Below are 14,707 nucleotides of genomic sequence, written 5' to 3'. Positions count from 1 at the left end.
ATTTTGGGGATGTTTTCCATTCCACGACTTGAGTTGACTCAGCAGATTATGACAAATGTGATCCATGACATTCGCTTCAATGTTGTCAGTGACCACTATTACCCTTTCTGCTACATATTCGTGACAAGGACACTACAGACACTCCCATGAGAAAAGATTAAAACAGCCATGCTTCCAGTCCTAATCTCAGATGTTCCTCGTTCAGCAAATAATCGGGCACTTTGTAACACCTCAACTGGTTTTCCAAATCACCTTGATCCCATAGAAAATGCTTAGGACTATTTACAAGAACAAGTGAAACAAAGCAATCAACAACTGCAGAATTTGGTACCTCTATAGGGTTTAATCATCAATGAGTGGCATACTTGAAGAAACTTTTGAACTATGTCACATCAAACTGAGACCGTTAGCAAAGTCACAGGTGATGTTACACAGTATTAGCACGATGTCTACTGCGGGTGAAAAAGTTTTTTTGTTTGCTGTTCATATCAAATTCTTAGATATCACACAATAGTTACAATTCCCTTGCCATACAATTCTAAAAACTGACAAACAATAGTTGAGCACATAACAAATCTACAAATGCTCCAAACAAGCCATGACAAATTCATGGGTTTAAAAAGGATATAATATGATTGACTATTTGCTTATGCGTTAAATACTCCAGCTGATATACACAGCTTTGTCCTCCATGGCAAAACTTCTGTCTAACAAAACAATTTACAATACTAATTCCACAAATTTAATCAGAGTAGTATGATCAAATAAACAATCATTAAGACTGAATTTGTTCAGGATCTACATAACAGAATTGTTCAAGTAAGAGTTGCTACCCGAAAGTCCCCGAATGCACCAACAATAAAATTACACTTTATCACCATCACCTTCAAAGTAGTCCCCGTGGGCATGTATACAACATTCCCAGTCATTTTTGCAAGAACTGAAATCTTTGAATGCATTTTTCACAAACCTATTAGTACCACTTGCGATTCTATTTCAATCTCCACAACTGTGTGAAATCTTTGGCTTTTTTAACTAGAAATTTCATGTTGGGGAATAAAAAACATAAATTGGTGCTAAGTCAGGTGAATATCGCAGGGCAGCTGTAACTCTGGTTTTTGCCTGAAACTCTGTGATTAATGTAGTGTGTGACCTCGCAGTCGCAAGGGAGGAACCAATCGCCCGTGCTCCACTTTCATCAGACAAAATCTTCAGACAATTCCCATACGACAGCCCCATGACATTGCATAAAAGTTCTAGATGGTGTACCTATTATCTTCCAGTATAGTATTCCAAACAGTATTCGGAAGTTATGCTGGTTGACAACTGTCTTGAATGGGTGTAATCATCAAACAATGTTCTGTAATTTTGAAAACATTTAAATCATTCTTAAGATTGACTGTCACTTAAGGCATGATCCTTAAATACTTGCTTCAACGTGCCATGTATTTATGTAGCGCTTTTTACAAGTCTGAAACAAAAGTTCATGCACACATGTTGTTTGCAAACACCCACCACTGTCAATTTTGTAAGACTACCTAGCACAAATCCGATTGAGCCACTAACTCTCAAAAATATACATGGTACCACCTGGTGGCATTTTACCATACTATCTAGACTCAGTTACACGTACACACACACAAATTCTGGGAACTTTTAGGTGGCACCTCATAGTAAGACCTGACGAAGTGTAACAGGGAAGAATATTGTCTGCCATGGACAATATTTTACATCAGTACTGATTGTCAATACGAAATTAACTTATCCAAGCTTAACAACTGGAGGATTCACTGAACAAATGACTAACTTCTCTGCATTTTTAGACAGTTTTTACTGTCTGCAGCCAAGGGATCATCTCCTGCGATCAATTCTGATGTGGCTGTTTCCAGTCAGTAGAAATGAAGAGATATCACAACAGAGGAAATAAAGACTAAAAAATTAATTCTGCAGGGCTTTGTTAATGTCACAGAGGATTGACTGTGTGTTTAAGTTCAATACCCTGTCTCTAATATTAAAGGAAGACTGTGTCCACATTGCTCTGCCATTTTCATACAGTAAATAATTTCATATTGGTACATCCAGTTACATCATCCTTCCTCTTTGGTCATGGAAGGTTTTTCCAGATGAGTCAAAGACTTCAGAAGTTACAATGTCTTAGTAGATGATTCAATTCATGTTTATTATTGCAATGTCCCCACTACACTGTAAAACAATAAATGTAACGAGAAGAAATGGTGATTATATTCTTTATCATAAGAGGAATACTAAAAACATATATGCCCCTTTCTGAAAGGAGTCTTAAGTTCACTCTAGTTTACCTACACGCGTAACCGACTAACCATAATTGCGACCTTTTGGTATGATGTTGAACCAATTAGATATACAATTACAAAATACTCTCACCACTGAGTAATGCCTGTTTTAAATCACAGAGGGATCATTTCATGTCAATTGACCCAGGGGTCACACCTCTAAAATCTTCAATTTTCAAATGACATCAAAATGAAAACTTTTTTAACAGATTTAGAGTTGCTCTTTTCAGTGGTGTTAATGATTATAAAAACACAAGTGTCAATTCTAAAGTATATTGTGTTAAATATAAGTAAAATTTGGAACATTTGGTATTTTTGCTAAATTCAGTGGCTAATAACACGGTGAAGATGTTTGTAGAAATATTTATAGTTCATTAATTTTCTCACAGTTAGGCACACAATGCACTGACAAGTTGCAATTCCCTTTTTACTACCTATTCCTTGTTAAAGTATGGGGAAAATTTACAAACAAAATTTTTCAGCACACTCAAAGAACAATAGAGTATCATTGACATTGCTTTCTGATCTTCATTTATATTATTTCTGTATTTCTGGCAAACTGTGTGTCATGATGGCAAGTTGCAGCAGAAGCTTAACTCTAATACATCACGTACAACATCTTACAACATTTGATGAGTTTTTCTGCATGTTTGCAATTCTAGAGAAGGTGGACCCTGAAAAAACAGTACTACCACCAACACCATGTTAATGGTGGAGCTGAAACTTCACAGAAGTTCATGCATGTCCTGAATGTACATTCTGCATAAATTTCAACAAAACTGGAGATTGTGTGTGGGGGTGGCACATGAACACTGAGAACGAGATTTATATCATCACCCATGGCGGTAGTCTGAGTATTTCTGGAGCCACTAATAATATGCTGTTTTGTGGCAGTAGGTTGAATGTTACAGAACATGAGGTGTTAAACTGTGTATACTGTCATCACACATATTGCGAATGTATGATGTACATTTAATCACAGGGCTGTCATACGTTACAGTCAAATGATATACCTGTTCCACCTCTGTAAAAGCTGTGGTAGTCTGCTATATAATTTTTTAGACATCTGGTTGCTTATATTTATAACCTGTGATATACTGTGAGGCAAGACTATTTTATTGTGTGTGAACAAGTTCATTTTTGTGTCATGCCTTTAAAACACAAAGAAGCCTTAATTTCTCTTATCTTTGTAGGCCTTGTGTGAAATGTATGTTGGTGGATGTAGAATCTTACTGCACTTAGCTTCAAATCTGCTTCTCTAAATTTTCGTAATAGTGTTTCACAAAAAGAATGCTATCTTCCATCCACAAATTTTCATTTCAGTTCATGAAGCAGCTCCACAATATTCATGCACTGATTGACCCTTCTGCCAACAAAGCTAGCAGTTCACGTCTGAATTCATTTGATGTCTTTCTTTAATCCAACCTGGTGGAGATCCCACACACACTAGCAGTTCTCAAGAATGGGCCACACTTGTGTTCTATACATGATCTCCTTTATAGATGAGTTACACTTCCCCAAAATTCTCCCAATAAACTGAAATCAATCATTCATCTTCAATAATGCCATCCTTACATGTTCATTACATTTCAAATCACTTTGCTACATTACATCCAGATACTTAATCAATGTGACTGTATCAAGGAGCACAATAACAGTCACGTATTTGAACATTACACAATTGTTTTTCCTACACTTCTCCATTAACTTATATTTTTCTGTTTTTGGAACCATTCTTTACACCAACTATAGACCTTGTCTATGTCATCCTACGTTCTCTTACAGTCACTCAACAATGACATCTTTTCACACACCACACTATCACCAGCAAATAGCCACAGATTGCTGCTCACCCCACTTGTCATATCATTTATGTATAGAGATGATAATATAATGACAGCAGTAGGTGAAGAGCTGGTCATAAGCGCAAGGCTCAGAAGGAAATCTCACATAAGATATTGAACTTACTTAATGGAAGGAGAAGATATAAAAATAAAGTATGTGAAGTGGGCAAAAAGGAATACAGACATACATAAAATGAGATTGACAAACAACAAAATGGTCAGAGTGAAGGAGTTAACAGTGGGTCTCTGTAGCCTGTGCAGTGATAAACTGTATTTTGTAATATAACAAAGGGAAGTGTGTGTGTGTGTGTGTGTGTGTGTGTGTGTGTGTGTGTGTGTGTGTGTGTGTGTGTGGTTGGGGGGGGGGGGGGAGGAGGGGGGGCCTCACACTATTTTTGACAAAGGATATACTGGCTAAAAGCTAATTTGTGACTGTCTTTTTGTTGAGCCTGTCTGTGACTCAGCATCTCCTCTACACAGTGAGTAGCAACTTTCCTTTTCATAATATTGTTTAAAAGTTTTGTGGTGCAAATTGTGTATGACCAAATTAACATTGCACATCATGGCAATAAGGACCAACCAAGTGAGCCACTGCATTTCTCAACACACTGACTTAATATCTGGGAGGATGTGAGTTCGCTCCATCTGACCATCAAGATTAAGGTTTCTTGCAGTATTGTAAATCATTTCAGGCAAATGCCTGTCTTACTGTCATAAAAACATACTTATATTGTATGATTATGTATATTTTGACCTACCTATTTGCGCTACATTATGATGACAAATCTATAACATTGAGAGTTGATCCCTGGATAAATAAATAAAATAGCATAGCAGGAGTTACTAGGAGAGAAATGTAAAGCAGTCGTAGCAAGTGTTATGTGGAAGGTAGGTGCCACATATAGGAAATATTTAAAACAAACCTTTGAAAAAAAATAAGGAGAAGCAACCTTGTGAATACCAAGAGTTTAGACTGAAAGTCTAAGCTAAACAAAGGGAAGACAAAGTTAGAAACAATACATAAAAGGGCTATATAAAGGAAAGGGATTTTATGATACTATTATGCAAAAGGAAGTAGAGAGGTTGGAGAAGGGATTTTGTAAGTAAAATTTTACAGAGCACCAAAAGACCAAATCATAACCCGCCACCTGAGGCAGAGGCTATCTAGCTAGCATCAAAATTTCTCCAAGCACCATCTTAAAAAAAGTACGCCTTCTGACATGCGAGAGAGATGAGACAGTCAAAATATTGTCAGACTTCAAGAAGAATGTAATAATTTCCATGGAGAGGGGATGTGCTGTAAATATTACCACACTATCAGTTGCATAAGCCATATTTGCAAAAAACTGATAAGAATTACTTACAGGAGAATGTAGAGACTGATAGAACCTGACTTACAGAAAGAAGTGTACGAAAACATGAGGCAAAACTGAGCCTCCAACTTATCTCAGAAGACTGAAGAAGCGCAAACATTTCTGAAGGTATTGGGAATAAAATGCAGGCTGCAAACAATTATCTACAATTTGTGCAGAAGTCAAACTTCAGTTATAAGAGCGGAAGGACATGAAACTACGCACTATTTCAGAAGGGAGAGACAGGATTGTTTGTTATTCAATCTAAATACTCAGCAACAAGGAGAAATTTGGAAAGGGAATTAAAGACAACAAGAAATAAAAACTTTGAAATTTGCCAATGCTATAGTTCTCACTGGCACCAAGGTACTCAAGTTCAGTTGAAAAGGATGGAGAGTGTCTTGCCAAAAAAGTTGACAAAATGAACATTAACAAAGGTAAACCAAGAGTAATGGAATGTAGTCAAATTAAACTAGTTGATGCTAAGGGAATTAGATTAAAAAGAGGCACTAACGAAAAAAAAAAAGGACCAAAAATCTGAAAAAAAAATTCTACTCTCTAGAAAAGAGCATTTTATGCTGATTACAAGCATGTTTACTTCATAGCATTTTCATTTTTTGTTTGTTCATATATTCGGTTTGAGCATTATGGTTCACAGGTGCCATGCCCCTCTGTTATTTTAAAGTGTGTCAGAATATATGATACATTCTTCTTTTCCTTACTTTTTTCACTTTTAGTTACAGATTGTAAACACAGGAGTATTATAGAAGACTGACTACCAGAACATAAGCAGAGGCATATCTTGAAGACTGTGACTTAGCTGCAACCAGAGATCATATGATATATTTGTTTACTTCTTGCTTTTGGAGTTTCACATGCTTCATAGTTACTGCTGCATTTTTTTTCTATTTCTGTGTGTGTGTGTGTGTGTGTGTGTGTGTGTGTGTGTGTGTGTGTGTGTGTGTGTGTGTTTTTTATAAATGACAAGGATAGAGTAATTCTGAGGATTCCTTGCTGTTGTGGAGGCAATTAAGCCTAATTAAAGATATCTGGCAAATAACAAATCATCTTATAAGACATCTCCTTGACCTCTAAAAGAATCTCAATGAAAGTTTCAATGGCTGCATAGCAGAGTGAACACCAAAATCTGTATTTGTTGGGCTGACAGTGTTGAAAATAGGAGTAATAGATGCAGTAATAGCTTAATGACAGTTTTCTGTAAAAGAAAAGAGAAATAGCTATCAAGACTGGAATGAATATATTTAAGCTACAATACTGATTTGCTGCGAGTAACCGATGCAGAGAGAGACACAGAAGCTGTTACCAAGAAGGCCCAGATGAGTAAAAGAATATGGAGGGTAAAGAAACATGTGACAACAGGAATATGCTGTTTGAATGTTCTAACACTGCATAGTGATAAGCAAATAAGTTCATGAATCATTGTCTGCAATTTACCAGAAATCTGAATTTTTATCATACAGGTATACTTTTCTCCTACATGATGGAAGTTAAATTCACTTAAGTTGGCACATTCTCTAACTCCATTGCCCACAATTTTCAGAAAATTCTAAAATGTGATATGTAAATTAGTATTCTAAATTCTTAAATATATATCTCAAAATAAAATAAATTCTATATGTTTTTCAGATTAGGAACCAAAAATGAAATTGGAGGCATAATGTACTTCTCTTCATGTTATCTATACCCTAATTGCTTTTCTGAGCTGGGCAGTCAGTGCTATCAAGTGGTATCAGTGGTACCTTAGTTAAAGTGTTCTGGTTTTAGTCTTTTGTAAAATATTGTTGGCTTCACAGCACAACAGATGTCTAAGTGATTTTCTCAGAAATGCTTTGACTTATATCCTAATTGTCTGTAAAAATTGAGCTACTTTATAGATCAATAATACTATGAGGGGGAAGATAATGCAACCCCGTTCCAGGACAGATCCCCATAACGAAGTGACATACTAAAAATAGTAACACGTTTTACTATTTGGCAGCAAAACAAGTGGCTATGGTCATAGCAAAGATGATGTATAATGCAGAATTCCAATAGCAAGGAAAGCATGCCTGAAGAAGAGAAAATGTTAACACTGAATACATATGTACATTTAAGTGTTAGGAAGCCTAAATTCTGAAAATATTTGTCTGGGGTGTAGCCTCATACGAAAGTAAAACATGGAAAATAAACAGTACAGGCAAGAAGAGTAAAAGAGTCCAATACTACTGCCACTAATGAATGCTTTGAATTAAAATAACTCTAATTTGAATGATGACTAATAACATGAACTCCTACACAAGTAAAAATTTTAATACATCTTAATGTACATAATGAGCCCACAAGCATGTTGTTGGAATAAAAATTATAGGGACGTTTGTTGATCAGCAATTAAAATGGGATAAACTTAACAGAACTCTTGGGAAAAGAATTATCACAGCAGGTTGTGCCCTACGAATAGGCCTATTAAACACTGTGTGTAATAGTTCACGCCTAAGAATTTAATAGTTTCTGGGTCAACCGAAGCGTCCAATCCCACCCATAGGCTTTGACGCGTGACGAAGGCTGTTGTGGTGTGCAACGTCGTGGAGTTTGGTTTGTGAGTGTGGCATGTTTGTAGGTGTCGTCATGTTGCGGTTCGTTGTGCCCTCTGGTGGTGTGTTTAGGGGTTTCGTGTTGTGTGGTGTAATAGGTTCAGTTTGGTGTTTCTCATTCTAGGAACTTGTTCGCGTTTTGGCTGTGTTTCAAGCGGAATTCGTTTCAGTGAGTTAACAATTCAGTGGTTTTGTGTGAAATTTATTGTAGTTCTGTTTGTTGTATGTCTTGTGTTAATTTGATTAAATTAATTGGTTGCTGTTTTTGGTTAGGTATGGATATGAAGGATAAAATCAACAGCATTCACCAGAATGCAATGGTGGCCGATACTCCGTTGGAGCTCATTAAATTTTTGCAGCTCTTTGGTTTGTTAGTGGAGGTCTTCAAGTGCTCTATTTGTGTGCACGAAATAAGATTGGCCAAAGTTCCAGTGTCTCTGACTAGGGATGGTTATATGTGGCGTTGCTGTAAGGATGGCCTGTGGCACTCAATACGTCTCGGTTCCTGGTTCGAGAAGTCTAGGTTGGGCATGCGCGACATTGTATTGATGATGTATTATTTTTGTCATAGATCCTCACATAGTTTTTGCGCGCATGCACTGGCGTGAGTGAGAGGAGTGGGCTTGACTGGTTTTTGTTTTGTTGGGAAGTATGTTCTGAGTTTATTAAGTACAGGGGTAATTTGGGTCAGCCTGGGGTTTTTTTGGAGGTGGAAGAGTCGCAGTTTGGGTAAAGGAAGTATAGGAGGGGTAAATCTGTGATTGGTCTCTGGTTGTGGGGAGCTGTTGTACTTGGGGGGGGGGGGGGGGTGTCCGAATGTGTTTTCAGAGTTGTGGAGGGGTGGTGTAAGGCAGAATTAGTGGGGTTAATTGAGGAGTAATTAGAACCAGGTTCCACAGTAGTTTCAGATGCATTTTCTTCTTATAGGGGGTTGGGTGAGTGGGGGTACAATCATTTAGTTGTTAACCATAGTACAGAGTTTAAAAATTATGAGACAAGGGCTTGTACAAATACTATAGAGTGGATGTGGAGGCCGTTAAGTCAGTTCTTGGGAGGGGAAGAGGTGCTCATTCAATCTTCAGTCTCATTTAGATGAGTACTGTTGGCGGAAGAGTGTCCCTGAGGGCTATGGTTTTTTTAAAGTGCTATTAGTGAAATGTATAGGCCGACAGTGGTTGGTTAGGCTGGTTTGCTGCAGCTCGGGGGGGGGGGGGTTAGTTGTTGTTAGTTTTTGGGAGGGAGAGTGTTTGTTTGTGATTTAGTTGTGGAGGATCTATTTTGTTGCAGTTTTTGTTGAGCTGTAGTGTGCGATTGAGATTTTTTTTTATTTTGCACTTGGTTTTTGGCTATGGGTATTTTATTTTGGGGTGAGAGAGGAGGTTGGGTCTTTCTTTTGGTTGTGTATTTTTTCATTGTGTGTGTGTGTGAGAGAGAGAGAGAGAGAGAGAGAGAGAGAGAGAGAGAGAGAGAGAGAGAGATATTGCGGTGTATTTGTTGTGTGTTAGGGTCGAGGGAAGTGTTCCATTACAATGTGTGGTTGTGGTGATTGGTGTTCCAGTATCGGGTGTCGCTGTTGAGCTATATAGGTCAAGTGGCTATTGGGTTTAGTGGAATTTGGGGAATTTTGTTTTGTCAGTTTTTTCATCGTTTTGTGTGGTTTTGTATGGGGGTGGGTATCTAAATTTGTTTGTATTTAGTTTATCCCCACCCAAAAACCACAAATTTCCTGCACTTGTCCCATTAGTGTCATTAGGTTTTTTTTGTGGAGAGTGTGTGTGTGTGTGTGTGTGTGTGTGTGTGTGTGTGTGTGTGTGTGTGTGTGTGTGTGTGTGTGTGTGTGTGTGTGTTTTTCAATGTATTTTTGTGTTTATCATGTTTACGAAATGATGTCATAGGCCCCATATTGGATTCGTGGTTTTTTATTGTTTCCACCATATTTGTGATGTCATGGGTCAAAGCAGGTTGGTGGAATCGGATGCTTCTGTATTTCCTACTTTCCATACACACATTCTATTATGGCATAACATTCTGGGGAGCAAATTCCCAAAATATGGAAAATGGATTCAAACAACAATAAGAGGCCATCAGGATAATGAGCATGTCAAACGTGTTCACTGAATCGAGCTATTTAAAGGGGAGGGGGCTTTTTTGGTATTTCTAAATGAGCTACAGTTTTTATGCAGAAAACATTGGGCAATATGTGGTAAACACAGCACATACATGCTCACCTGGATAGAAAGAATAAAGTTAAGACCTTAGCAAGGACTAAAGCTATACAATAAATTTCTAAAAGAGATTGAAAACAAAGGTACTGCGTAAATTCAAAATGTGTCTTCAAGTATATTAAATGAAAAATGTTTTTACTCCCGTATGCCTACAGAGTTAATGCAATAAATATTAACACAAATAAATGATCAGGCTCACCAATAACAAAATATATAAAGAAGATGGATATTTTCGTAAGGAATACAACACATGACTAGTTTGTAAATGATTCCCTGTAATCTAAAAACCAAAGCATATTACTGTCGGCATCTTGCAATTCTTTACTCTTGTAAATCAGGTTCTTTCCATTAATTTAATCTTGCCTTATATAATCCAGCAATAAATAGTGTATGAATATGTAGGTCATGATTTTCTAATGTATATCCTGTTTTTTAACACTACTCATATACATCAGCAAAAAATAAATTTATATATTTAAGTAAAATTATGACACCCATACAAAGAAATTTGCGTGCAGATGATTTAATAAATGAATAAAAGTAAAACAGAATGAGTAGCTTGTATAAAGTGTGAAGCAACACCGAATGAATTGACACTGAAGGCACAAGTTGATTAAATGGAGGTTATTAGTTGATAGAACATATTGTGACACATCAAGGAACTGTGAATTTTTAATTTGAAGGGTTTGGGTGACTGTCAAGGTAGATACTACAGTCAACAGGTGCAAATGGATGTACAGTAGTAGTAGTAGTAGTAGTAGTAATGCACAGATGAGTTGAGCAATTTATTTCATGACTGAAAATGTACAAGAGGCCCATAACACTTTAGTGATGCAATATATTGATCTTCGACCATTCCTCCACATAACTTTGGCAAAAAATCTATTCATTTTGGACAAATAAATGTACACGTTTCTTCAGCACATTGGATCATGGTTAGATACCAAATCAATTGAAATTTTTAATATTACTTTATTGGTGTTACATGCCACGAAAATCGTAATGCACGAAGAAGCAATGTGTTAATTCACACCAATATTTGTAGCATATATCGTGTTCAACGTATTTTAATAACATTAAATAGTTTACACTTCCTAACGTTCTGCCAAATTACTTTTATTTGAACGAGAACCGGTTTTCGGTTCCTTAGACCAGCGTCATTGTCATGTTGGCCCAAGCGGCGACAGTAAATTCAATCATCAGATTTTACTTTACAACTGCAGACAGCACTCTGTAGCTGCCAAAGCTGGATGTGTAAGAATTCGTGAACATGATCTGTATACTCTCCTCAATGAAAAAAAAAGCTTTTTGGTATGTAATGAAAATAGTTTGGCTTAATAAACCGTTTGACAGAAACCAATTTTTTTTTTTTTACATATGGCTCTCATACAAGGATACCACTATCGCTTCAATATTCGCACGATAACAATATCAAGACCAACTCAACTGCCACTTCGCTAAATGGTGTCACATAGAACAACAGCTCTCGAACTGTTCCGTTTGGTGATCCTGACGTACAAATGCATAACAGGCCGTTTGAAAGTAGTGTCGAAAACTGAATTCTGTGTATTACCATGATTTCTCAACGCAGCTTCTGTTCGTGCTAGATACAATGGTAACTGTAAACATGCTCAGATGACATGTCAATAGTAGGTGACAGCTACTACCTTACAACGTTCAAGTCTGTAACGCTGGTTACCGGAATGGAAATGTTACTTCGCTTGTTGGAAATAGTGTGTCTGATCCCAGGACCCAAAGTTTGACTCGGTCGCAACTACAGTATATTACTCAACAATAATTGCCACAAACCTCTACGCTGTGTTCATCAACATTCGCGTTCCCATTTTCGGATCGGCTAGCCATTGTGAAATTAATAAACTAATTCTGGTTGGAATGTTTTACACAATACTGTTCGTTGCAAATGTTTGGCGACGATATGGCCTAGCTACTGACAACAAACTAACGCCGCTAAACCTCCATAGTTGCAGCTTTACATGACAGACACATCCAAAGCACAGGAACAACAGTCAACACAGTTTGTTCGCTAACAAAGACCTTAACCATCACAATTTGATTATTTCCATTTGAACATAAAGATCCTTTTCCACAGGCATCATAGAAAATAGAAGCCACGAATCAATTCTCTGCATCATGGTAAAAACGTCACTCGCCTTCCTAAAATTCCACAAAAGATTTAAAAAAGATCGATTCACATTCAACGAAACTAAATGGAACTTGACAACAGTCTACAGTTCATATCAATTGGTGGCATTCACATAGGTTGTCAACGAAATGGAATAGGACGCAAAAGTGCGTCAACGTAAAGGCTTCACGAAAAGAAAATTTTGATACATTACATTTTATTAATACTTGTTCCATAGACCATGAATATGACATTTCGTAATGACGTGGAACGTGTCAGTTTAATATAAGTTTTCGTTACGCAGTATATTGGTTGGCTATTTATGTTGATAAGCCATCTGTCATACTTTTAATGCTATTTGGCAAATGATCAAGGATTTTTGTGTCAGCATAATTCATCCCTTTCTATGCCAAAGTCAGATTTAACCCATAATAGTGAAGCTCATCCTACCTTCTAGTGTTGTAGCTATGTAGCTATTGACGTTTCTGCGGAGTACGGCGGCGGCGCCAACTAACATCAAATGTTAACCCCTTCTTTCCGTATCCCCCCTGTTATAATAGTGGAATTTCGGCTTTTGTGTTTTCTTAATCTTCATTTTACTGTTTTATTTTCGTGGCACAATGCACATGTTCCATGAACCCTGTGATACTTGTATTTTAGTTTGGTTTAGTCGTATTAGTCCTGCGCAATATGATGTGATAAGTCTAGTTTTATTTACGTTATTTTTGGCGTTTGCCCTCGGTGTCAGAATTAATTGTTGAGTTACTTTTATGAAGCCACAGTAATCCATGGTCTTATCATTTTTAGGAGTAATGGTTGAAATCCCTGTGCTAGCTGGACAGAGCGTATGCGGTTATATTTGTGGAAGGGGACCAAAATAAGTGACTGTCAGTTGCACTCAATATATAAACTTTATTTGTTGAAACACACAATGACACAAGCAAGAATCAAAAAGTCTTAAGGTTTTAACGAAAGACCTCTTTCGATTTAATTTATATAGGCTGAAGGCCACATCGAAAATCCAAGGCACAAGGCCTTAGCCAGGAATTGAAGAACAGGAGTTCTTCAGGAAGTTTCACTTCTTTAGAAAGAATCTTCACTATAAATAGGGTGAAAGCCTTAGCTTAAACTTTTTCCATAGAACTCGCCTCAAGGCCACACATTAATCAAGAACAGTGTTATGGCTTAAGGCAAAGACAAGGATTTTCCGTGTTTAGTCTAAATAGGCTGAAACTCCGCTGAAGGTCATATATCAACAAAACAACTTAATGGCTTAAAGCCTAGGAAGAAGAGCTTTCAATTTGAAAAGGCTGAAGGCCTTATCTTAAAATATTTCGTGTAAAACTCGGCTGAAGTCCTGACACTAAAGAATAACAATCTTATGACTTAAGGACAAGACAAGGATTCTGAATTTTTAATTTAAGAGAGTTAAAATTCGGCTGACGGCTACACACCATGCAGAAAACAGTTTTACAGCTAAAGGCCTAAAGGGAAGACCTTCTAAATTTCAACTAAAATAGGCTAAAGGCTTTATCCTAAAATGCTTCACATACAACTCGGCAGAAGGCCATATACAAAACCCAAACAATCCCACGGCTTAAAGCCAAGACAAAGAGTTTTCCAATTTTTAATTTAAGCTAAAAAACTCAGCTGAAGGCCACACACAAACTAGAAACAATTTCTTATGGCTTAAGGCCTAGACAATTTTTTTTTAAACTATTGATTTGAAAAGGCTGAAGGCCACATACCAACTTGAAAGAAATTTATGGCGTAAGGCCTAGACACAAGGAATTTTCAATTTTAATTTTGAAAGGCTGAAACTCAGCTGAAGGCCACATACTAAACAAGAAACAAATTTTTTTATGGCTTAATAAAAAAAACTTCCAATTTTAATAAGCTAAAACTCGCCTGAAGGCCACACAGAGTACTAAGACTAAAAAGAAAATCGCTATGAAAAATGCAACGAGCGACGCTCAGAAGGTTCCAAGGGTCAGCCCGGGAAGGTAACACTAATGCACATTTAGGTGAGACAGGCAGCCAGACGACAACATCTTAATCGGAAGGCAACCAAACCGAAAGCCAGCCAACAAGATCAGTTCTGCTCAAACCGACCAGCAAAACGACAACAATATATCAATAGCACAACGTTCTGGATACTGGTTCCCACCCAGCGAAATCAGAATAAACACCCAAAACTACCAACAACACCTCAGCTGTCGAACTACACGCCATGCTGGACA

At 37.2% G+C, this 14,707-nt stretch overlaps 1 protein-coding gene across 2 annotated transcripts in view; it reads right to left on the bottom strand.

The window, feature by feature from the left end:
* LOC126271981 (E3 ubiquitin-protein ligase TRIM37-like) overlaps positions 1-12,358 on the bottom strand; it is a 265,524-nt gene extending 253,166 nt beyond the window's left edge. Inside the window, exon 1 of one of the 2 annotated variants that reach the window (XM_049974450.1) lies at positions 12,134-12,358. In XM_049974450.1, coding sequence (XP_049830407.1) covers positions 12,134-12,187 — 54 coding nt within the window. In that variant the 5' untranslated portion in view covers positions 12,188-12,358. The remainder of the gene's footprint in view (positions 1-12,133) is intronic. The other variant, XM_049974459.1, reaches the window with a different exon arrangement.
* Positions 12,359-14,707: the final 2,349 nt, after the last annotated feature.

This window comes from Schistocerca gregaria, chromosome 1 (assembly GCF_023897955.1).
Source record: "Schistocerca gregaria isolate iqSchGreg1 chromosome 1, iqSchGreg1.2, whole genome shotgun sequence".
NCBI classification, from domain to species: domain Eukaryota; kingdom Metazoa; phylum Arthropoda; class Insecta; order Orthoptera; family Acrididae; genus Schistocerca; species Schistocerca gregaria.
This window is presented reverse-complemented; position numbering and strand designations above follow the sequence as displayed.